Genomic DNA, 25544 nt, shown 5'->3' with positions numbered 1-25544 from the left:
GAACTGGCGGTGCCCACAGTGTCATATCTGGGAAGCAGGTCAACTGGGAAGGCAGGGGTTAGTCAGCAAGCCAGGATCTGCCCCAGCCACCACTCCAACCAGGCCCTCATTCTTGATGCCCCCATCACCATGGCAACAGATGCGGCCTTCTTCACTTCCCATCTCCACCCGGCTTTCGTTCTGTTGGTTAAAGCAGCCACATCAGCATGTCAGCATGATACCCAAGTATGTGAATGCCAGGAGATGTGGCTCACAGGGGTCACCATCCACCACAGGCAGTTAGAAGAGACCCTCCCTGAGGAATTCAAGCAGATGGGGGCTGAGATCTGGAAGATGAGTGTCTGGTTAGCACGGCAAGGAGTTAGGAGAATAGTATCCACAAAGAGAAAGAAAACTACTGCAGCCGGAGCATGGGGACCAAGGAGGGAACAAGGAGGGATGTCCAAGACAAATGAGCGAGTCCGGGTTTATCTGAAATGTAACGGGAGGCTGTTTAAGTGCTTTTAGCCAGAGCAGTGCACCATCCAATTTGAGTTGTGTTAAAAGATGCTGCCAACTTCTGTGAGCAGAAGAGCTTGCAGGGAGCAGCAGGAAACGCGTGGGCGGCCAGGTGCAGGGTGACTGCAGGAGTGCGCGGATGCAATGGCAGCTTGTACCAGGTGTCAGAGGAGAGAGGAAGGAGTGGATGGATGTGGGAGACTTCTGGAAGTCGTCTTGACAGGACTCATGATGGATTGGACGCGAGGAATGTGCAGGGAAAAGATGCCAAGAAAGCCTCCAAGTTTTCTAGCTTGAGCGCTGCAAGCAGGCGAGACAAGGGGAGAAGATTTAGGAAGGAGAACCTATTGAATGGATTTCAACTGGGGGCATGCTTTTATTGGAGATGCTCAGGGAGACGTCCAAATAGATGTCGGGGATTGGGGGGGCGGCAACTGGCTGACGGAGTTTGCAGCTCAAAAGTAGTTGGACTGCAATGAGCTTGCTTGCTTGAACTTGCCTGTGATACCATCTTCTGCTGGCCCCTCTAGAACCCTCTTGCCCCTCCCCCCCCACACTCCAAGCACATCCCAGTGGATCCGCCTGCAGTTCCCAATTGGCTGGATTCCTGCACATCTACATCCTTGCATCGATTGATTCTCTCCCTCTGCCTCCTGACCACCGTCCAGCCAATCACCTGGCAGCATCCTACCGGTTGGAGGGTTTGGCCCTTCCCTTCCCCCACCTGACATCTGGCTGGACCCCCGCTGTCCTGGCTTCCCCCAGTACCTCCTCACGGCCCCTTGTCACACTTGTCACACATCTTTGCCTCCCCCAGGAATTCCTAGAGGCAGGAAGTGTGTCTTGTTTAGGTCGTGTCCGGAGCAGCCATAACCACTCAGTAAATATTTACTGAATGAATAAACTCATCTCTGCCCCCAGCCTTTTCCTGCTCCAAGTCATAGGGAACAGCGCACCCCAAACAGGCATCTCTGAACTTCCCTCCCATCAGATGACTCCCCTTCCTGACGACTTCCGGAGCCTTCTGTTGTTGACGCTTCCGATGGAGATGTGGTGGCCTCCAGTGCTCCTTCTTCTGCTAAAGAGAAAGCACACAAGATTGAGATGCTTTGAGGTCAAGATCTGTGGAGAATGGTCACAGCTTCATCTTTATAAAGATGAAAAAGAGCCTCTGACACCTGCACAGGCATGTAGGTAGGAGGGAGGAGCCTCAATGTGCTCTACTCACCTTTCTCAGGACTCTATGCCCTGAGGTCTTTAAGCCCCTTTTCGTTCCCATAAGACAGACGATCCCAGGCTCTCAACTGGAGAATGCAGGCTTGAGCCCACAGACATATGACTACAGCAGGTCTTGGGCAGTATCATGAGCACTTGATCAACTTTAACCCCCAGTAATAATAAACATGAGTGGGAATGAAAAAAATAAAACTAGATGTTAGTGATGGGCACTGTCTGTTCAGATGAGTTTCTTGTAATTGAAAAGGTGACCCTGGGGGAATCTTCCACTTTGAATGGCCCATCAGTGTCCCTGAGGAAGTTAACTGTACATTCAGTTGTGAAGGATAAGGAGAAATAACAATAGATCCCATACAAAGTGCCAGGAATAGATTGGTGAAGACTGAATTGAGACTGGACAGTGACAATAGGGATTTCAAGGATTTGAGCTCTCTTTTTAAAATCCCTGATGATAAATCTGTCATCCCACTTCTGGGCAGTTTCAGGGACAGGTCAGGCTTTCCAGATGGCGCTAATGATAAAGAAGCCACCTGCCAATGCAGGAGACGTAAGAAACTGGGGTTCCATCCCTGGATCGGGAAGATCCCCTGGAGGAGGGCACAGCAATCCACACCAGTATTCTTACCTGGAGAATCCCATGGACAGAGGAGCCTGGAGGGCTACAGTCCATGGGGTCACAAAGAGTCGGACACAACTGAGCGCTTGTCAGCAGCAGCAGGAATAGGCTAGTGATAACTTGAGGGCTGACCCATCAAAGAGGACCCAGTGGAGTGAGGGATGCCAGGCAGGCATGACCACTGTTTGAAATGCTGCCAGATGGACTTTCCCTTAGAAAAGACCCAGAGTTCCAAGGGGTGACTGCTTAGTGCTGTTCTTGGTAAAGAACACGGGGCAGAGGAAAAGGTACCCGAAGAGGAATCCAAGCTCTCCAGTGTTAAATTGAAGTGAAGTCTAGGCTCTCACACGGTGGTTTTCAGACTTTAGCAGGAATCAGAATCATGTGGCACGCTCGTGAAACCCAGAGCTTCTGACTCAGTAGGTCTGATTCCGGGCCTGAGGATTTGTGTGTCTATCAAGTTCCCAGGGAATGCTGATGTGGTCCAAGAAACACACCCAGGGAACCAAGGCTCTAGGCTTTGGCTCCATATTAGAGTCAGTTGGGGAGATTTTCATATTATAAAAATTTTTTTCAGGTTTACTGAAATATAACTGACACCTAACATTGTGTAAGTTAAAGGAGTTATGTCTTGATTGAATATGTTTATAAATTGCAACTTAGGGAATTTCCTGGTGGTTCAGTGATTAGGACTCTGTGCTTTCACTACAGGGGCATGGGTTTGATCCCTGGTCAGGGAACTAAGATCCCACCTGCCAGGTTATGCAGCATGGCCAAATAAATAAATTAAATAAATAAATTGCAATTTGATGACCATCATTGTATCAGCTGGGCTTCCTTTGTGGCTCAGAAGGTAAAGAATCTGCCTGCCATGTAGGAGACTTGGGTTAGATCCCTGGGTGGGGAAGATTCCCTGGAGGAGGAAATGGCAACCCACTCCAGTATTCTTGCCTGGAAAACCCCATGGGCAGAGGAGCCTAACTGGCTACAGTTCATGACCTCCTCTATCCTGTCCCATAACTGCCATTTCTTTTTTTGTTTTGTGGAAAGAATCTTTAAGATCTGCTTTCTTAGCAACTTTCAGGTGCAGAATACAGTATTATAAGCTGTAATCACCATGCTATATGTTAAATACTCAAGCTTTTATAACTGGAAGGTTGTATCCTTTGACCAATATCTCCCCATTTCCTCCCTCCCAGCCCCTGGTAACCACATTCTGCTCTGTTTCTCCGAGTTTGCTGTTTTTAGATTCCATACATAAGTGAGATGACACAGTATTTGTCTTTCTCTGTCTGACTTATTTCACTGAGCACAATGCCCTCCAGGTCCAAGCCCAGGGAGCTTTTTAAATGTACCAGTGTCAGGGCCTTGTCCCCTAGAGATTCTAATGTAATTGTTCCGAGGTGTGTTAGAGCGTCAGTAATTTTTAAGACCTCTCTAGGTCATCTGAGTATTTGCCCAAGCTTGAGAAATACTGCTCTAAACTGTGCCATCAGGTTAATGAGTAGATTTTAGGTCCCTTTTATTACCTTTCTGTAGAAAAAGCAAGAAATTGATGGGCTGGGGTGTGAGGTCAGGTCAGCACTCAAGACCCACGAATACATCAACCAGTGGCATACTCCTGGGTTTGAAGGAGCGAACTCTATAAAATGCAGGCTTTTCAACACCAAGTGTTAACCGAGACCTGTTTCTTGGCTGAGCAGCAGGCATCCCCCCATTTGGATGGGTGCTCTTCTCATTGCTTTTCCAAAATGGTAAGCTGGACTCAACCCCAAAAAGCAAATCATTCCCTCTTCAGTTCTCTTCCCTCCATGGCAAGATGCACATCTCAGGTTAAGTGCGAGCCTTCAACAGGAGTGACCTTTGCCAGGAGCAGAGGTTAGCTTATGGCAAACATGGTTTGAGTTATACATAACTAGAAATTATTAGCATCAATTAGTTTTTGTTCTATTAATATTTATGCTTTTAATTAAGATCGCTTCTTTATGGCATGAGAGAATGGCTATTCACCTGAAACTGTTAAGATGTTTCCTTTTTAAATTGAATAAAATTTCAGTTCCACAAAATGAATTAAATCCAAGACACCTAATAGACACCATAGTGCCTACAGTTAACAATACTATACTGAATTCTTAAGCATTTGCTAAGAGGGTGGGTCTTTTGTAAAATGTTCTTACCACAAAAATATAAATAAAAACGGTGGGGGGGGGTACTTTTGGAGGTGATGGCTATGTTTATGGCATTGCTTTCACAGGCGTGTACTCACACTAAACTCATTCAGTGGTATACATTAAACATGCACACTTTTGTATACCAATCTCGCCTCAATAAAGTGGCTTATAAAACAAACAAAAAAAAGAGGTCAGGATTCTTGAGTCTTAATTTATTAACTTAGTGTTGGCTACTTTAAAATGCAACCAGAGGGACTTCCCTGGTAGTTCAGTGGCTAAGACTCCATCTCCCAATGCAGGGGGCCAGGTTTGATCCCTGGTCAGGAAACCAAATCCCACATGCCAAAACTAAAGATCCCACATGCCACAACTAAGACCAAATAAGACCACAGCCAAAGAAATAAATATTTTTAGAAAATAACAATAAAATACAATGCAACCAGAAAGTAAATCTCAATTGAAAATTTAAAAATATAAAGTAGAAGAATGAATCGAATGTTTAAAGTGGCAAATAATAATCCATATAACCATGGAGATGGTGTGCCTTGTTAAAAGAAAACAGGTTGTTTGCTAACGATATGGACCCTGATGCTGGGAAAGACTGAAGGAAAAAGGAAGAAGGTGCCAGAGGATGAGATGGTTAGATAGCATCATGGACTCAATGGATGTGAATTTGAGCAAACTCCAGGAGAAAGTGGAGGACAGAGGAGCCTGACGGGCTGCAGTCTATGAGGTCACAAAGATCTGGACACGACTTAGTGACTGAACAGCAATCACCACCTCCCTGTCCATCCACAACACATAATAAAACATAGAAGTACCCACGAGTTGGTAAAATATATTTTATTTGTTCATACAAAGAAATAGTATGAATTACCAGAATTTCATTTTCCTAGAAACATCTTTTTCTGTGTAAAATTAATTTGTGTTATACATAGGACAAAATACTTGATTTAATTTTTTTTTTCCTTTTTGTACATATTGGCTATTCTAACATCCAGATTATAGAGGAAACCGCTAGGATTTGCACAGTATTTCAGATTACTGGGTTGAATGAAACTCAGTCATAAATTAATGTTACAAAAGTGAAAAAAAAAAATCTAACCACACCTTGAAGTTTTATTGACCATCTTTCTTGATCAACTGAAAAGAAAAAGATATCTACTTCCACCTCAGCCTTTTTGACACTGAGTGTTTCTAGTTGAATGGACTCTTCCATTTTTCCTTTCTTATGAAAATATCCTGGCAGGATCAGAAACTCTGTTTCTCCAATGTCTATAATGTACCTGTCACTCAGAGTGACTTCCTGGGAGGAAGGAGACAATTTCTCCTCCTTCATCTTCCAACTAGATGCTTATGATGCAGTCAGTGTACCTAAACACCTTTCCAGGTCCCACGTACCAAGTTCACAGATGACCGGACAAACACCTCAAAGACAGCGTGGGCTAGATAGGAACAACAGAAACCGCCAATTTTTTTCTCAGCACTTTTGCTTGCTTTTAAACACACTGAGTGGAGCAAAGGGTACCCCATGAATATCAGAGCTTTTCCTGTAACCTGGAAGAAACCCAAAACGTGCGTTAGGACAAAATTTGCCAAGAGGTGATATGGTGTTTGCCTTCTAGCAGCAAAAAAATTAAGTTGCTGGTCTTGCAAATGGCTGGAACAGGAAGAAAGTTAAGGCCTGATTTTATGTGTTGCCTGACTTCTCCAGGAGGAAGACATGTGGGCCCTGAAATAAGTATCAGGCGATGGGGTGTAACCTTGGGAGCCATCAGGAACAGTCAGAAACCGCAAGCCCTCAGACCCCTCGGAAGAGATGCACAGGAAACCTGATTTATTTGTCTTCCATGGAAAAACTCACTCTAGTCCTTCAGTGCTAATTATCGACATCTGTTTGGATTCAAGGATTTGACCTAGAATAGAACCTTGACTTACTTCAGTGTTCACGACTAAATGACCCTCCTTCAAGCTGAGGATTTCCTGTTTCAGTTTTAAGGCAGAGAATAAACAACTTAATCAAAAATGGTTCAGCTTGGAAAGACAAGCAGGGACCCGGAGGGGAAAGAGAAGCTTGTGTGCATTTCCCCCACTGCTTTGTGGCAAGCCTTTCTCTGAACTTCTCTGCAACTGGACATCACGTGCCACGGCAGGGCACCAGAGCGGCCAGAAAGCAGATGGGGCAGGAGCAGGTGGTGGCTGTGGACTGACTCTGACTTGAAGCCATGCTCTGCTGTAACGGAAAAGACGAGGTGTTCCTGGTTTTATTTCTAATCAGCTTTCTGATTGGAGAAATGTATGATTAGCACCCTTATGAGGATGTCTTTGACACCCAAGCAGCAAGAAGGGAGAACCACCCTGTGATTATGGGCATTCCCCTAAGTGCAGGTTCTCCTCGGCTTAGTGGAGGCAGTAACAAAGCTACCGAATGATTACAGCATCTCAGGAATGCACAGCTCCCTGTCCCCACCCCATGTCCATCCTCCTACACCCAACCTACATGATGACAGTTTGCTGCTAAGCACAAGCTAGCTACATGTGCAAAGACAAACCAGCTTATCCACAAGACATCCCTTCAAGACCAGTGTTTTGCTTCTCTAGCAAGTGAGTTATCCCATAGAATAGACAAAACTGTCCTTTGTAACTACTGCAACCCAACCAGGTTGACAACATCTTCCCATATATTCCTTGATGCAAGTATAATGCATATGACAATTCTTTGATGGTAGAACCATTCTGGGTTAGAAAACTGAGGATCAAGTGAAGAGACTATTATTATCTCATATTGCTATAGGGTTACCCAACAACCACTAGCTGGTCAGCATCAAATGACTCCCCCGGCCTTCCCACCCCACCGCTCCCTCCAGAGAGAAGCAGAGGAGAGCATTTCACATCAGCAGCTACAAGGCTGGTACCTCTCCTGCCAGGGCCTGGCTAGAACAAGAGACAGCCCAGGCTCGAGTGTCACAGGCGACACGGGGCCAGCGTTCCCAGTCTCTTTTTATAAGAGCCACTCCTGGTTCTGTCTGGTGGTTGGCTGCAGACCATGTTGTCCGAGATGAGCTAGAAATTCCAGGGAGAGGAATTCCAGACCCCAAACAGGGGCTGGTCCTGGCATTTTGGTGGAGTCAGAAGGGGAGGCACCTGACCCCTTCAGGTCTCGACGCCCAGCACCGCTGGTTTGTGCTGGTCGTTCTGCTAGCCAGGGGGATTCTTTGGTGTGTCAAGGCAGAAACTGTCTGCCTGAGAACGGGGCACGCAGGATGCACTCGCATGCAAATTAGAAGGGAACATCTTTATTTCTAAAGCAGCAGCCAAGCACAGGACCTGGGAAAGTCGGGGGAGGGGACTGACATTTGCATACACTTCAAGCCAGCTGATGAACTGGGGATGGGGCAGAAGAGGTGGCAAGGGGGCAGCCTTCAAAATCAAAAGCTAAAGTCCATGACCTTGACCCCCTCACCAGCAGACTCTAAGAGGACGTGGATGTCCCAGCCAAGGTAGTGATTCTCCCGGGCGCTGAGTGGACTTGGGGGGGGTGGGGGGGCGGGTGGACCTAACGCTGTGGTCTGGAGTCTGCGCCCTTGGACGTGTCAGAAAGCGGCCGAGGAAGCTGCCACGTGGCGGTCTGTCACCTCAGAGCTCCCAGAGGTGGCCAGGCAGCCAGGGAGACCGGAGTTTCAGAACAAGGAGATGGCAAACGCATCCAGACAGCGATCGAAGGCTGCATACCCGTAACAACAAAAATCTCAAGTTGTGCTTTTCTTTTCTTTAAATACAATGGGTAGAAAGAAAACTCAAAGGAAAAAAAAAATGGAAGCACCATCCATTGTGAGGACGAGAAGAAAATATTAGAAAACACTTTGGAATGTTAACAGATTACGTGACTCTCTAAAAGAGTGTGGCTAGGCAGCTTAGTGAATTAATTGCTTATGAATTAAAAATAAATTATTATAAAATAGATTTCTGTACATTTTACATACATATAATCTCTTTCAATATTTCCTAAGCCCAAGGGAGTGCCATCAGTCCCAGCCGAAGTCGTGGCCCGTCATCTGGTAGAACTTGCGGTTGAAGGGCCGGTAGAAATCCCGCAGCTGCCGCAGCACCTGCGCGTCGATCTCGGGGTGGGGTCTGCCCTTGGTCTTGCCCAGGCAGTGGGGGCGGCCGCTGCCCTCCGCCTTCTTGAGGCAGGGGAAGCCCTTGGTCTGGTTGAAGTAGAAGTGCTTGTCCGAGATGATGCGCTTGAGGCCCAGGAAGTCCTGCACGCGGCCCAGCTCGCCGGCCGGGTCGCGCACCAGGCGCTCGCCGCTCACGAAGAGCATCTGGCGGGCGGGGAAGTGGCGCAGCCAGCGCTCCAGGTGCTCCGCGTACAGGCCGATCTGGATGGCGCTCCACGAGCGGTCCACCAGGCCCGCCGAGCGGTTCCGGAAGGCCAGGCTCTCGAAGCTGGGGATGTCGGGCCGCTTGGAGAGCGTCTGCGTGTAGTCCGACACGGCCCGGGTCACCGGGTCCCGCACCACCACCAGGAGCTTGGTGTCCTTGGACATGGCCGAGATGCGCGCGGGCGCCTCGCGCGTCACGAAGTAGCTGGGCGTCTTCTCCATGGTGATCTGGCCATCCAGGGTCCTCGGCATCAGGTCCCTGCGCGGAGCAAACAGACCAGGGCAGGTCAGAGGTCACAGCTCTTTGGCCACACGTCTCAGTAGCAATACTTTTTTTTTTTTTTGCTATTCTTGCTTTTTTTTTTCTGATTTATTTTTTAATTGGAGGGTAACTGCTTTACAATATGTTAATTTCTGCTGTACAACACCCATGAATCAGCCATATGTATACATATATCCCTTCCCTCTTGCGACTCGTTCCCACCGGTCCCCCCATCCCACCCCTTTAGGTCATCACTGAATATGGAGCTGCAATGTCAGCACTTCTAATACTGGCTCCATCTAATTTCAGTTTGTAGAAACATAAAAAAAAAAAATACAAGTCGAATTTAAGATCTGAGAGTTACAGGTATGTCCTATCTGAAGGTCAGAGGCCAGATGCTCTCCACCTAAGATGGAAAAGCACTTTAGGGTAGAAGGAGTAAGATTCGACCTTCTCTGAGATCTTCTCCTGGGTGTCTCTCCCTTATTTTGGGGCGTATCCAGCTTTTAGATGGCCCCGAATATCTGACTTCAGAACACAGAGACCTCTCACCTCTGGGTATGTGCCTTTCAAAATAATATCACCTGGGGCTCCTGGAGATTTTGGCATCCACACGTCCTCCCTATCCTGCTCTACTGTGCTTATCATGTTGGGACAAAAGCCCAGTGGACACGGGAACGAAAATGTCCCCTGAGCCAGTCAGGCTACACTAGCATCATCACAGTGACCACCAACCAAATGCCTTCACTATGAAAAACATCCCTGAAGGCCTCGAGGCACATAGCTGCCAAAAAATCTGGAGGAGTCAGATGAAGTATAAACTGATGCGAAGAGAGAATGTGCTGAGACACAACTCTAGAAGCCTCCAAAACGACTTCAGATTCCATTTTTTATAAATAGCTGGTGGAAATCTAATTTTTATAGATCCCTGGTGTATGATGCAGGGAGCTCAAATTCAGTGCTCTGTGACAACCTAGAGGGGTGGATGGGGTGGGAGGTGAGAGGGAGGTTCAAGAGGGAAGGGACATGTGAATACCTATAGCTGATTCATGTTGATACATGGCAGAAACCAACACAATATTGTAAAGCAACTATCCTCCAATTAAAAATAAGTAATTAAAAAAGAGACAGGGACTTCCCTGGTGGTCCAGTGGCTAAGACTCACTCCTCGCTGCCAATGCAGGGGTCCTGGGCTTGATTCCTGGTCAGGGAATGAAGGGTCCACGTGCCACAACTAAGACCCGGTACAACCAAAATAAATAAATTAATAAATATTTTTAAAGAGAGAGAGACTTGTATGATATTTATTTATTGCCACATAATTTAAATGTAACTACACAGGCAGAACTTGAGCAAACTCCAGGAGATAGTGGAGGAGAGGGAAGTCTGGCAGGCTGCAGTCCATGGGGTCGCAGAGAGTCGGACGTGACTGAGCAACTAACACTCAGGATGTTCTAAACGTCCAGCTTCAAGCCATCCCTAATCTACTGAGACCAAAATTGCTTTACGAAGGTGTTTACAGAAATGATGATATAAACTCTATCACACGAGCCAGAAAAGAGCAACAGACTCCTTCACAGCGAATTAGAGGAAGCAGGCGTCTCCCTGATGGGGGGTGGCCCCGCAACCCTGCAACCAGCCCCAGCTTAAGCTAAAGCTGGATTGACCCACTTTGCCCATTTACCACTTAGATGAAGGTAGCCCTGTCATCAGGCTAATTCAATGGAGGATTAAAGAGGGCCCGGCTTTCAACTTATTCTGCCTTTCCCTCAAAAGCAGGTCGAGTCTGATTAAGCCCGAGTTTTTTTCCCGTGTTCAGCCACCTACATCTAGACCGAGTCTACAAGGGTTCAATAGTCAGAATCCAAGTGCTATCTCTGTGACTGAAGAAAACCCCACCCGCCACGTTCTCCAGGGCCATGCATGTGCGGCAGCTTTGGGGTCTGTCTGCAGAGGCTCTGAGTGACTGACTACAGACGCTGAAGTCCAGCCCCTGGTCGGACCCTCAGCACCCTGTGGATTGAGGTGTGAGCCCCTCACCTGTCCATGCCTCCGTTCTCTCATTTGGTCCGTGCGAAAAATGATGATGTCCACCACCCAGAGTTTCTCCTTGGGACCGAGCCTGAGAGCTAACTGGTGCCAAAGAAAGGCTGTCAGTTCCCTACTGCTGACAGCGTCAGGGAATGGGTGCAAGGAGGCAAGGCCCGCACGCAGGGACTGGTCACTGCCTTGGTTCACCTGCAGAGGAGCCATGGGGATGCCCCCGGAACAGGCAAAGCCTCAGAAGAGTAGACGTGGCTCTCTGCCCACCTGGGCTCCAGAACCACCTCTGAACCTTTGCTGCCTGCATCCCCTCAACATCCCTAAACAAGGGCCTGGCGATCATGGAACAAAATGGCCAAGTGAGAGAGGCCATACCAGGATGAGCAGAAAAGGAACAGGAGATGGTCACCATCTTACAGTCCAAAGGCACAGCCTACTCGGCCACAGTGCATCTCTGGACCGGGGTCAGATTCTTGGGTGACCCCTGGCACGCTGCAGTATGAGCTCCAAAGGACCCCGTCTCCCCGGGGCAGTCCAGAGGTTGCACACGGATGTCAGCAAGCACTCAGGGTCTTAAGACTTTCTCTGTTTATCAAATAACAGCTGGGGAACTGCGGACACCGAGTCTCAGTCCCCGCCCACCGCAGGTTCCACAGACACCTTTCTCTGGGTGTGCGTGGTGTGGACACAGAGCAGCTGATGGGCGAACATGCTATTGGGTTCTCCATCATTTCAGCAGGTGCTCCCTGAGTCCTCTCCATGGGTTTCCAGGTGCATTTCTGTGGCGGGGGGAGGGGAGTAGAATATGCCACACAAAATATGTCTCTTTGGGTTAAGGATTATTTTAGGCTGATTATTTTTAAGAAACAATGGATGTTGAAAAGCTCTGAAAACCAGTTAATGCTAACTTTTAGGAAGAGACATTTATATTTATAAGGGAAATGCTGGGAAAGATGGAGGGCAGGAGGAGAAGGGGGTAACAGAGGATAAGATGGTTGCATGGCATCGTAGACTCAGTGAACATGAGTCTGAGCAAACTCCGAGAGATAGTGAAGGACAGGGAAGCCTGGCGTGCTGCAGTCCACGGGGTCACAGAGTCAGATACAACTGAGCAACTGAATAACAAGACTGTCTTCCTGTCTGTACCAGGAGAAGACTGGCTATATCTCTAGAATCTTGTATCCATGGAGTTAAGTCTGCCCAACAGCTGTCCCCTTATCTACTGGGCTTTTCCCCACCACCTCCTAGAACTGGCCTCCCCCTTCCAAAAATCTTTTGTCTCCAGCTGGAGATAGCATTTAAGATGGAGGCTTGGGCTGTTTCCAAGACTTGCTCAGGTTTCCTGGGCATCTCCCTTGTACACAGGAGGGACACATGTTATTAAACTTGTTTGTTTTTCTTCTGCTGACTGTCTTTTATTACAGGGAGCTGGGTTGGGTGGGGGGTGGTTCCTCAGCTAAGAACCTAGAAGGGAGGAGGGAAAATTATTTTTCCTCCCCTCCCCTGGCACCGGGGCCTGGGCTCAGACAGAGTGGGGCACCTCCCCAGCATGGCCCAAGAAGTGTGCTATTGACCCTTCTGGGCAGTTATAGGCAAGACCCTGTTCTTGCCTCCGTCAGCTTTTCTGTCACCCTCCCCCACCCGCCCCCCAGCACCCCTGGTCCTGGAGCAAAGCCCTTTTCCATTCACTTCCTGGGCCCAACTTCCTCCCACCCTCACCCTTTACTGGCCAGGCTCTCCTGTCCAGACACTCAGAACCTCTCCGGGCATAGCAGTGGCTCCAAGAAGAAAAGATGGAGACATGGCCGAGGGTGATCCCCCTTACATGGGCCCTGCAGCTCACCCCAGTGACCCCTCCAGTGGTGGCTCCAGCCGCAGGCAGGCCTCCCAAGCCAGCAGGCGGGTTGCAGTTTAATTGAGCAGCTCATTAGGAAAGCCAGTTTCTCAAACTGATAGCCACAGCTAGTAATCTAGGCAGCACTTTGGGGCTCCCAGAGAAACTTTCACATATTGTGCCTCACCTAACCCCTCGTGCACAAGCCTTCGAGGGGGCACTGCCAGCCCCAACCTACTGAGGAGGGAGCTGGGGCTGGCAGGGAGGGTCACCCGCTGCCAGCAGGCCAAGAGCTGAGACCCGAAGTAGGGCCCTCTGATACCCCCAACACCACACCTCCTCCACCCAGCCTTCTGTGTTTTTCCTACTATGATGAAATGTACAAAGAGCTACACACCTGTCCTTTCTTTAAAGAGATACCTGTATTTCTTCTTCTCATTTGGAGATTAGCATCTTAATAATAGATATTCCAGGGCTAGAATCACATGACTATGATCATAATTGTTCAAAGATGAGTCAGATTTTGAAATAATAGATGTCTTAGGCTCACACAGGCTTTCTGCTAACTGCATAGGATGAGGCTGGGGGGTCAAGACAGAACACAATAGTAGTTCCTCCTGCCAGAGGCCACCCCCCACCCCATCCTCCCCTCTCCACCACGTGGGTGGGAAGGGACACTCTTCCACACCTGGCACACATTCCCCACGGTGCTTATGAAGCCAGTGGATCTGGAGGTCTCTCTGGGGCAAGTCTCAGGAAGATGCATGCTCCCACCCACCCATCCTCAGGACAAGAAGAAGAGGTGCTAAGCAGAGGTCTCAGGTGACACCCACGACATTCAGGCCTGGGGATGACCAGTCTGGGAACACCAGGGCCCTCAAAGACCTGGACCACGGAGCAGGAACCTGGGAAACTGGAGGATTTGCAGCAGGTATTTCGGGCTTTCAACATATTTCAGGAAACTCAAAAGAAAGCAATGGGCCCCTTGGCGGTGGCGGAATTCAGCCTTGATGCCGAGGGTGCTGGATGCCCGGGCCTCGCCCTAGACCCACAGAATCAGGCCCCTGTGGGTGGGGTCCCAGAAATTGTCACCCTGGGGCATCCATGAGCCTGGCAGCTGCCCTGCACTTCAGCCCCTTATTCTGCGGATGCCATGTGCACCTATGGGTTGGGGGGGGCGTGGTGCTGGGTGGTGATGGAGGCCCCCCGTGGTGGAAAAAATCAAGAAAACAATATTGTTAACAGAACAAAAGCTGTTCAGCTAATCCAAGGCAGGATTTGAACCAAATTCCTGGAGTGAAGTCTAGAGAACTCGGGGTCATATCCTCCCCGTGCAAAGCAGACCAGGCCCCAAAGGGAGGGTGATGCCCCACCTGCCAATGCATGAGACACAGGTTCAACCCCTGGGTCAGGAGGATCCCCTGGACAAGGAAATGGCAACCCACTCCAGTATTCTTGCCTGGGAAATCCCATGGACAGGAGCCTGGCGGGCTACAGTCCATGGGGTCACAAACAGTCAAGACATGACTGAGTGACTAAATAACAACAAAGACATGCATGTATGCAGATGCACAGAGATGCACACCACACACACACACACACACACACACTACACCCAGCTAATCATCAAACACAAATCAGGCTCTCCGTAAAACAAAATGAGGCGAACTGAAAGAACTAGAAGAAACTCGTGTGATGAGAGACTAAAAGATGCATCTAACTCTTTCATCATCAAAAGTTAGATAATATCAACATAAACAGAAGAAAGAAAAAAACAGGTGAAGAATAGTACAAGCCCCGAATTATCTGATTTATGCTTTTGCCAAATTCATGGCTTAAAATGAAACTAAGGTCTCTTCATTTTTGAAAAGCTCATGAAACTAAGATGAATTGAGGTCAAAATGACCACTGGGCCATTTCCTCTTTCACAGGCTTGTGGCAGGTGAACCAGGAGGATGTCTAGAGTCAGGTTTGAGGATATAGAATCTCAGCCCCAGGTCTGGGTGCTCACCTGCACCTGTGCCTTCGCCAGACTCAGAAGTAGCTGAGAGCCAACCTGTGGACTCAGCCTCCCCAGGGGCATGGCCGTCATGGGCTTTGGAGAAGCCCAGTGTTTACAATGAACAGCCCATGTCTCGCCGGGGCTCTTATGTGTTACCTCAGAAAGCAGACTCTTAAAAACAAACCTTCAAGCCAATAGGCAGAGGAAATTCGAATGAACCAGACAAGTTCTAAAAGCCTTGTAATTCTGATGTTCTTCAGCATCCAACGTTGCCCTAATTTTCTTTTTATGCTTCTTTTCTTTCTTTGGATGGCATGTCGGCTCCCAGAGTCCAGCAAGTGAACTTATTGTTAGAACTGGCAAGTTACGCAAGAAAAAAGAGGAAGGTTATTGAGACGGGTGTAACTCACCGCACTACAGCCAAACAGATGCTGAGACACTGACACAAAACAGATGATGGAAGTGAATGAACTTGAACTTCAGAGAGCAGACAAAGCTGCAAGCCACAATGGGGTGGGGTGGGCCCAGCTCCCTCTGGAACTGAGGAAAACTAGAAAGAGGGGAGGATGATCTTTCTGTTTAGTTCCAGAAATATGTATATGTATATACTAGTATAGATAAAATAGATCAACAAGTATCTGCTGGATAGCACAGGGAATGCTACTCAATATTCTATAATGATCTATATGAGAAAAGAATCTGAAGAAAGATATAGATAAATAGAGACAGGAATACGTATAACTAAATCCCTTTGCTACACACCTGAAACTAACATAAATTAGTTGTAAATCAACTATACTCCAATTTTTTTTAAAAATGAAATATTCCCATGTTTCCTGACCTCCAGTAAAGATCTTTTTCCTTCCTTTTTAGAACCTACTTTTAAACCTACATACATAAATCATCATTCTGTCCAGTTCTATGACTTTGGACAAATGCATAGAATTGTCTAAGAGCCAGCATCACAGTCATAATCCAGCTCAGTTCCATCACTCCCCACTCTTTCTCTGGCACTGCTCCTTTCCACCAACATCTAAAATCAAACTCTGTGCACAAGGCAAATCCCCTTACAAATGGCTCTAGGCAGCCCAAATCCTTGTGTTGATACCATTGGGATGGAAATATTGATTGAGAAAAGAAAATGGTCAATACAGACTTAGACATTTTGACATCACAAATCTATTTACCGTTGCTTTAAAAGAATAAGAAGAAGCTACAAGTTGTTTCCAGGTCTCTGTCTGTCTTCCAGTTCTGGCTCCTAACTAGCTTGTTCCCCACCCCCACCCCCACATCCCAGCGTCCTCGGCTTCCTGGTCTGTAAATCAGTAACACAGAGGAGGTCGAATTCTGATAAACTGCCCTGAGGACAAACTCAGGGTGGGGAGCACAGGCCAGGAAGCAATGATGCCGCATCATCTTTAGCTGTTCCCAAAACCCACATCCTGGTGGCTCAGATGGTACAGAACCTGCCTGCAATGCAGAAGACGTGGGTTCGATCCCTGGATCGGGAAAATCCCCTGGAGAAGGAAATGGCTACCCACTCGGGTATTCTTGCCTGGAGAATTCATGGACAGAGGAACCTGGCAGGGGTTCCATGGGGTCACAGTCCATGGGGTCACTGAAGAGTCAGAAATGACTGAATGACTAACACTTTCCCTTTCAAAGCCCACATCCAGCCTCTGAGAGCTCAAAAGCCCATGGTGTGGCCAGGAGAAACCTTTACAAACAGAATTATCAGCATGTCTAGGAAGGTTATATCTCTCCTCCCACCCTGCAAACAGATAGTAAATAGTCAAACCTCCTCTCACAGTCCCAAATCAGTGTGGGAAATAAGGATGTCCCCCCTAAGAAGGGTTAAACAAATGAGGCGCCATTTTTTAAAAATAGCTGTTAAACCCGCAAGTATCAGCTGCAAAACTCAAAAGCCCTGGGATCCCAGGGATGCGGGGAGTGGGACGCTGAACGGAGCACAGAGAAGTGAAAACACCCTGAACGATACCTTCATGATGGACACATGGCACCATGTCTCACAGTCAAAGTCACAGAACACAGCTCACCAAGGGTGGACCCTGCTGTGAACCGTGCACTTGGCGTGATGACACCTGATGTGGCAGTATGAGCTCGTCGTAACCAGTGGACCGCTCTGATGGGGGGTATTAGTGGTGGGGGAGGCTGTGCTTGAGGGGGAGCAGGAAGCACAAGGGAATGTTCTTGAACCCCAATATGAATGCCCATGCTTGGTTTTCAGAACTCTGCCCTTTCTGCTTGATTTTTGCAATGAACCTAAAACTGCTTAAAAACAGAAGAAAAAGAAGAAGGTTGAGATCCTGTCTGTCCTCTTCCTGTCTGTGGCCCATGGCTTCCTCCTTGGGAAGGATGGGGTCAGGCACCCTTGTGTCCCCAGCCTGGGCCACCAGCACTGGTGCGCCGTGCTCACGTGAGTCTTTTCTGTACCCTCGCCTCCACCTGTGACTCTGGGCCGAGGGCTCCTCCTGGGATGCTGGGGTCACAGCACCGTTGCATTCTCTATGCTGCCTCCTTCAGCCCCAACCACTCAGGAAGAAAGAAAACCCTTTCCTCCTGGGGTTTGTCCTTGACATCTTGACCTGTGAACACAGGTAGAACATCTTAACCTGTAAGCAGAATGATAAGGGACTAAATCTCCAACTTCCTGCCTTGAAAATATATGACAAAAAATAAACTCAGAAAACAAGCAAAACATAACAAGCCTTCTCTTAGGAAAGGATGCCCTTGGGTTCTTGGGATCTGACTGCTCGCTGCCCAGGCCCCTCCTTTAGCTTTTCCTCCTGGGCTCAGAGGCCCACTGCCCTGCCTGGTCCGCAGGGGAGGGAGTTAGGCTGAGGTTAGCTGAGTGCCTCAACCTCCCATCACTGAGGCCAGGGAAGCACACGAGTTGGCCAACTTGAAAAGGGCAGAAAGGGCTGCTGGGGGCATGGAGGGGAGGCCATGCTGCCTGGAGGAAGAGCGCAAATTGCTGACAGTCCAGGAGGTGACAGATGCTGACCGGTTGGGGGGAGAGGCAGGGGGACGTGTCCCCAGGCTTCAGCCGGTACTGGGTGCTCTGGAGTTAGAGCATTTTCAAAAGAAAAACCAGGGAGAGGGGCTTTCTTGTTTGTCCAGTGATTAGGAATCCGCCTGCCAGTGCAGGGGACGTGGGTTCAATCCCTGGTCTGGGAACTAGGACCCCACGTGCCACAGAGCAGCTGAGCCTGTGAACCACAACTACTGAAGCCCACGCGCCCTGTAGAGCCCGTACTCCACAACAAGAGAAGCCACAGCAATAAGAAGCCCACACACCGCAACTGGAGAGTAGCCCCCACTCACCACAACTAGAGAAAGTCCACGCAGCAATGGAGACCCAGCGGAGCCAAAAGTAAGTAAAAAAAATAAAATAAAATATTTTAAAAAGGAAAACCAGGGGGAAGAAAAAGAGCAGTCTCCAGGGTCATTACCATCCTAATCAGAGGGGTTTCTGCTGTGACAAGTGTGGGAAGCTGGGGTCCTCTTTCCCAAAGGCCTGTCTACCAGCCCTGAACCTCTGTCCCGGGTGAGTACCCCAAACTGTCCCCGGGACAGCGTGCTTCTCCCTTGTGAGTTTGTAAGTTACAGTGGACTTCAGGCGGATGGGGGACAAAGACAATGGTCCAGGCTTGTGGCTTCTGTTCCCTTCCAGAAGATGAGAGCTGAAGAGATGAGAAAGGAACCCTTCCTGCAACCTCAACTGCAGACGAGCAGACACGGTTGCTCCTGAGGCTTGTAACTCGAGCTGTAAGTGGTAACCCTGGGAAGTTTCATCTTTAAAGCAGCTTTCTTCCCTGGGGAGGAGGGCTGGGAGGAAGGTGGGGATCAGCTCGCCCCCTTCTTATCTGGAACCTTCTTCCTTTGTAGGAAGTCTCTGAGCCCAAGGATGCTGAGAGCGCCCTTTGAAAGGGCCACATATCTCCATAAATAATTATCTCCGTTTGGGCGAGACGTTTGCATATCAAAGAACTCCTTCGGGAGTGTTTAAAATAACTTAAAATGAAATTGTAAATAGTCTGCTGTTCTCCTGGTTTCTCTGGTCCCTGGAGCAGTTGGGCTCCCGGAAGTGATGTCATTATTCATTATAAAGTTTACTGGGTCTTTTTACTTTTTTTTTTTTAAAGGTAAGTGGTAGGAAAGAAGAGACATAACAAAGGATGGACTCCCCCAGGTCCCCTCCTCTGCCAGCCCTCGCCCCTTTCGCCCCTCCCACCCCCCAACCCCCACCACAAGGATTTGGCCTCCATTGTATGTGAATTTCAATACTGCTCAGAAAATGAAAAGCCTTTGAGTGCCATAAGGGGGTGGTGCTCAAAAGAGCATCTTGCAGCTCTGGGTCAACCCAAGATTCCTTTCATTTTGGCAGAATCCTCCACTATAGACCCTGCTTCACAAAGGCCTGAGTTCCTGTTCCTGGAAGGGGCTGGGGGTGCGGGGTGGGGGGCGGAGGGAGGGTTTCAATTAAAAGCTAATAGCCTTTTGTGTCTGGGCGCTCTGGGGCACTGCTCGTGTTTATTAGACCTCACTGTGTGCGGGCACAAACCATGTGAAATCAGAGTAATCTGTGTCCCCCGTTTCCTGGAAAAAAAAAATTGTTTTTGATCAATAGAAAGAGAGGGAAAAAAAGTTTTCTGGGAAGCGCAGTCTTTAGAAAGTAAAATCAGCCTGTCCGTGGGCAGGGGGGTGGGGGCAGAGCTCAGGACCCAGAGGGAGAGGAGACCTCAGCAGCACAGCCAGATGTGGGAAGGCTGTCCCTCCCTGGACAGATTCTTCTCTGTGTAGACCCGCCCCGCCCTCCCCTCTGATCCGTGTGGGCTTCCCCTCTGAAATCCGCTTCTTCTCTCTGGGGTGCTGGGAGCCTGGCTCTGCCTCGGTGACTCTCCAGGAACAAGGGGCCAGCCCTCAGACGGCTGCACTGGCTGCTATGTTTCATAGGCTCCTGAAATCCTCTCCCAGCTCAGGCTTCACCCCAAGAAAGGCTCCTCCCTCCCCCGCCCCATCTCTGTGCTCTTGGCAGCCAGGTACAAATGTTAGTAAACAGACCCTCACTCAAGACTGAACCACTCAGCACCGCCAGTCAACACAGAGTGGATGGAAATCACTTCCCCACCCAGGGAAGCGCACCACCCACCGCCCCCACCGCCTGCACCCAGGATGAGGGGAGGGGGCTTCCCGACACAGTGGAGTCTACCGGGTGCTGGACACTTGAGGCCCTGGGCTCTGGTTCCTGCGCAGCCGCTGCTAAAAGCCTAAGACCTGACTCTCAAAGCTTCGGGCTCAGTGTAGAAAAATGAATGGGTGACTTACTTAACTCAGTATGACAATCCGTAGGTCCATCCATGATGCTGCAAATGGCATGATTTCATTCTTTCTGACAGCTGAGTGGTATTCCATTGTAAAAAGACGTGGTACAAATGAACTTATTTACAAAACAGAAACACACTCACAGACTTAGAGAACCAACTTCAGGTGGCCAGGGGGAAGGACAGGGAGAACGGACAGTTGGGGAGTTTGGGATGGACATGTCCACGCTGCTGTATTTAAAATGGATAACCAACAAGGACCTATTGTGTAGGCCCGGGAACTCCTCTCAGTGTTACCTGGAAGCCTGATGGGAGGGGAGTTTGAGGAAGAATGGATACATGTATGTATGTATGGCTGAGTCTCTGCTGTCTGAAACTATCTCAACATTGTTGACTGGCTATACTCCAACACAAAATAAAAAGTTTAATCATAAAAAAGGTTGACTTTGACACTAATAAAAAAAAATTTAATAGGAATTTTCCTGGCGGTCCAGTCGTTAAGAGTCCGTCTTCCAGTGCAGGGGGTGTAGGTTTGATTCCTGGTCGGGGAGCCAAGACCCCACATGCCTTGTGGCCAAAAACCCCAAACATAAAACAGAAGCAATGCTGTAAAAAAACATCAATAAAGACTTAAAATGGTCCACATCAAAAATCTTTTAAAAAGCGAATGGACTGGTTTAAAAGGGAGGTTGGCTCTAAAATTCTATAAGGGGACCCTTACAATCTCCATCTCTCCCACCACACCCTCATGCCACCTCCTTCCCCAGCCAGGTTGGCACAAGTCGGTACAGGAGAATCTATATAAATATTTAATAACTGAATAGGTACAAAGGGTGCTTCAGGCATGCTTGAGGATACAGGTCAACCCCAAGAATGTAATTCAGACGGAGGTTACTGTAAAGGGCACCCTCAAACTAGGCAACCTGGTGCCTGAGGGGACAGAAAGGAAAGTAGAGCTCAAGGTCAGGCTGTGGGTCCTCAGGCAAGTCGTCTAACATCTCTGAGCTGTCTCTCCTCATTTGTAAAATGGAGATATTTTTCCTGTTTATTAAAAAAAAACAAAAATGAGACTCACTTGTAGTTCATATGTGAACAAGCTCCTAACACAGCAAAACCCTACCTAAGGGTAAGGTGGGATGACCCCCACTCATGTCCCCACTTTATCTCCTTTGACTTTCGACTCTAGGTACTAGGGAGATTTCTAGGGAAATATTGCTAAGGAAAAAGAAATTCCACGTTGGTTCTCACATTCAAAGTCTCTTGTGAAACACGTATTTGAAAGAGTCTCCATTTCCTGAAATTCTCAGTTGTGCCAGGAAGGATCCCATGTTTGGACCTTCTTTCTTAGTCCCATGGTAGGACCTTGGCAACCAAGAAAAACCAAACTCCCCCTTCTTGCGTTGACATCACTGAATGGATGTGATCATCCAAGCCAAAGAGGAACAGGAAATGAGGCAGTCTTTCATATGAACACATCCTGCCTTGGAAGGTTCTTTCTTTCTTTCCTTCCTTCCTTCTCTCTTTCCTTCCTCCCTCCCTTCTCTCTCCCTCTCTCTTTCTTTCATTCCTTCTTTCTCTTTCTTTCCTCCTTCCCTCCCTCCCTCTCTTTTCCTTTCTTCCTTTCTTACTCTCCTTCCTCACCTCTCTCTGTCTCCCTCTTTCTTTCCATGGCAGAGAATGAGGCTTACATGAAGTAAAACAGCCCGTTTAGGGGCAGGAGCCATCTGAGGCTGATGAAAAGAAACAACCCAACTGCTGAAACCAGATCCACAGAGTGAAGACTTGACATAATCCGTTACCTTCCTGCCCCCTGACTGCGGAGCCAGCAGGAGTTGGGGATGAGAGAAACCCCAGTTAACTCTTAAGTCCAAGACAATGGCTCCATCCTGCTCCCCGCTCCCCTTCCACTTGACAAACAGAACCCCATTTTATGGTTATCAGCTGAAAAGAGTATAAAGTAAATTACGTCAATAAAAACCCCAGACATAAGTTTGAGGGAAGCTCAACGGATGGGAAATGAGAACAAGTAAACTCCCCTTATCACAGGCTCTAAATAGCTAAGAACACTTTAGAGAAGAAAAGAGGTGCTTTCTGCCCATAGAGAACATCCCTGGGAGTGTATTAAGCTGGAGACAGATGCTGCAGACAAAGAAGACCCGTAGTTTCTTATCCCACACACCTAGCAGCAGCAGCACGTGTTTCTTTCCAGTGGGTCTGACCTAGTGCTTGAAGCTGATCAGAAGGTGCCTTGAAACAGGAAGCGACACGCAAGGCTGATGGAAACTCTAAAGACATCCATCAAAGTGCACCCTCTCCTACGCTTATGGAGACTGTCAGTTTGGAAAGGATGGAGGCTTCTAAGAGCCAGTTTTCAGGAGGAGAAAGGTAAGTGCAACCTCCTTAGAGTCTCATCCACTTATTGTCACAGTCACTGTTTTTTATAAAACGTCAATATATCTGTAACAGATTGCTAAGCAGAGTCCAACTCGCCTGTATATTTCACGTCCGAGGATAGGAGAAATGGAAAGTCTTGGAGGCTTGAAGTTTTGCTTAAGTGTTCTGGATTATTTGAGCACATTCCTTCATGACTGTTCATATTCTGTGAGAACCTTTTGGTAGATGGTGAGTCTTAAAACTTCCAGCCTTTCTCTGTTCTTGACACAAAGCATTCCCTCCCCCTACCCCACAACTCCCACAAGGGAACAAAACTGTAAGCACCAGGGAGATCAAATAACCAAATGGTTAGTGAGAGGGCTGCTAAGAATTACAAGTGAGATTAGCCTTTTACCCTGCATTAGCCCCAGTGAAAAACTAACCCTGCAACTACTTTTAAGCCTAATGATGATTTCTAAGAACAAGATGTTTGGTTCAATGTTATGGCCTGCCATGTTTTGTTTTGTATTTCTTTGGACGGTACATAGTAAGACGGTACATCTTCAAAAGAAATACAAGAAAAATGGCAAAAAACCTGGGATAGGAAGCAATGGAAAATAATCTGCTGAATGAACACATGAATGAATGAAAGGAAATTAACTTGTAGTGCTTAAAGCTAATGACTGGGGGTCACAGGGCAAATATGTGAAGAGAATTGGGGGCAACCTGGGATGATAAATTACCATTTGGGGAAGGTTTGAAAATGGTGACCATATCAGGATCTGAATGCCCAAAGTAATTAATGCTAGAGCACCACTTATGTACCTTCACACCCATTACATTAAGTGACACTATTCCATCAGGAGGCCATCCACATAAAGAAGGTCTTGACCTTGCATGCTAAGCTATAGCAAAGAGCAAGTCCCTTATTTCACCTGAGGGACAGACGCCATCCACGAGCTCCTCTCACTTTTGAACTTTGGATGCCCCAGAGTTTTGGCGGGGGGCAGTAATAACCACCAATGGATATGAATCTGAGCAAACTCTGGGCGATGGTGAAGGACAGGGGAGCATGGCGTGCTACAGGCCATGGGGTCTCAAAGAATCGTACATAACACAGCAACTGAACCACAACAATAATAAAACGGCTTCTCTTCAAATAATAAGTGGTTGCAGAGGTTAACAGGAGAAAAAATGACCCTAATGAGCTGATTTATATTCATTGTCATTTTACTTATAATTTTGCTTTAATTATTAAAATTCATCTGCATTCTCCAAGAGATGCTGGGGTGAGAGACCCCAGATGTCTCTCCCCTGGTCATAAGAGGAAAGACTAGGAGTGTGAGCAGGATCTCTCACAGATGGTTAAGGAATCAGGAAGGACTAGGAATGTGGGTGGGATGGCTCGTGGATGGTTAAGGAATCAGTGACACGGCATGAAGGTATCATTCACGGGGATGTTTCTTGCCCTCCAGGGGCTCACTGTGTATTTGGAGAGAAATTCCACATTCAGGAAGTTCCCTAATAGATACTGCATTGAAATGTGCAAAACAAGCATCCAAAGTCATGTTCTTCGGGACGTCTGCAGCTTCCTTGAGCTGGTGCCAAGGCCAAGGGGAACAAAGATGTCAAGAAGAAAAGATACCCAAGTGTAGGAACATAAGGCAGTGGTTGAGACACTGGGCTTGGACTGAAGTTTGTTTGTTTGTTTGAGGAATGGTGAGAAATAAGACCACAATGATTAGGAAGTGACTGGAGTGGCCCGCTTTCCACTCTGCCCAGCCCTCCCCCCACTGCTTCCCCAACATCTTTTCCAGAAGCCAAACCTAGAAAACTTGACAGCTTCTCATGATGTTCAACAAGATGTTCAAGTTTCCTGGCTGGGAATCTCCCTGCCTTTCCACAAGGACATGCTAGTCCCCTACCTCCATTCTTACCCTTCACCCCAGCCACGGACAAGCAGAGTCCCCCTCCTTCTTGTACGTTCCTACAGCGCTCATTCCCACCCTAGGCTGGGTTAGCAATTCTTGCTCCCTTCTTCTGATCCCACCCTGCCATCAGCTTTCCTGCAAATATACACACGTGCGTGCACACACACACACACACACACACACACACACACACACACAAAGTTAGCATACCCTTTCTCTATCTGCTATTATCCACTTCCAGGGGGTTGAAGCCTGGACTCTGCCTTATTTGCACTGTGGCCAAAATCAACGGCTCTTAGATGAATGAAGGGTGCATAAATAAACGAACAATTGCTAGAAAGAACTTGGATTTGATCTCAGACAATGAGAAGCCACATCAAACATGGCAGTGAGTGACTTGAAGGTGTATCAGGAGTCGGGGTGACAGATCTGGGCTGTTAGCTGATGATAAACTCTGTGAGGCTACTGAAGCTTGATACAAGAAGGTGTAAAGAAAACTGGAATAAGCAGAAAAGAATACTGGGCATCTCCAATGGAAAACTCAACAACAAGTTATCTGGAGATAGCTTTCTTATTGCTTTTGAGATATTTTGCAACTCTGTAAATTATAAGTAACAACCCAGCAAGGCAATATGATTCTTGACCACAGGCATGCAAATAAGTGCTTTCTGGTGGAACTTCTGTGGGTTTCCCTCTCCACTACCCACTACATGGGAAAAGTCAATTTTGCCCACTTGTAAAGTCATCTCAACGTTCCTTTATTCCAAGGAAACTTAGGTTCTTTTGACTTCTTTGGACCAATGGTAATAGCTGTCAGGTTTTCTCATTAATAATAAGTAAAATAAAAT

At 47.8% G+C, this 25544-nt stretch overlaps 1 protein-coding gene across 1 annotated transcript in view; it reads right to left on the bottom strand.

Moving 5' to 3' along the window:
* Nucleotides 1-5349: 5349 nt before the first annotated feature.
* Nucleotides 5350-25544, bottom strand: part of LOC122694759 (heparan sulfate glucosamine 3-O-sulfotransferase 3B1) — a 42787-nt gene continuing 22592 nt past the window's right edge. Inside the window, exon 2 of the mRNA XM_043903899.1 lies at nucleotides 5350-9165. Within this exon, the coding sequence (XP_043759834.1) occupies nucleotides 8547-9165 (619 nt within the window). The 3' untranslated portion in view covers nucleotides 5350-8546. The remainder of the gene's footprint in view (nucleotides 9166-25544) is intronic.

This window comes from Cervus elaphus, chromosome 5, assembly GCF_910594005.1.
Source record: "Cervus elaphus chromosome 5, mCerEla1.1, whole genome shotgun sequence".
Lineage (NCBI taxonomy): Eukaryota > Metazoa > Chordata > Mammalia > Artiodactyla > Cervidae > Cervus > Cervus elaphus.
Note: the sequence above shows the minus strand (reverse complement) of the source record. Positions and strands in the feature narration are given on the sequence as shown.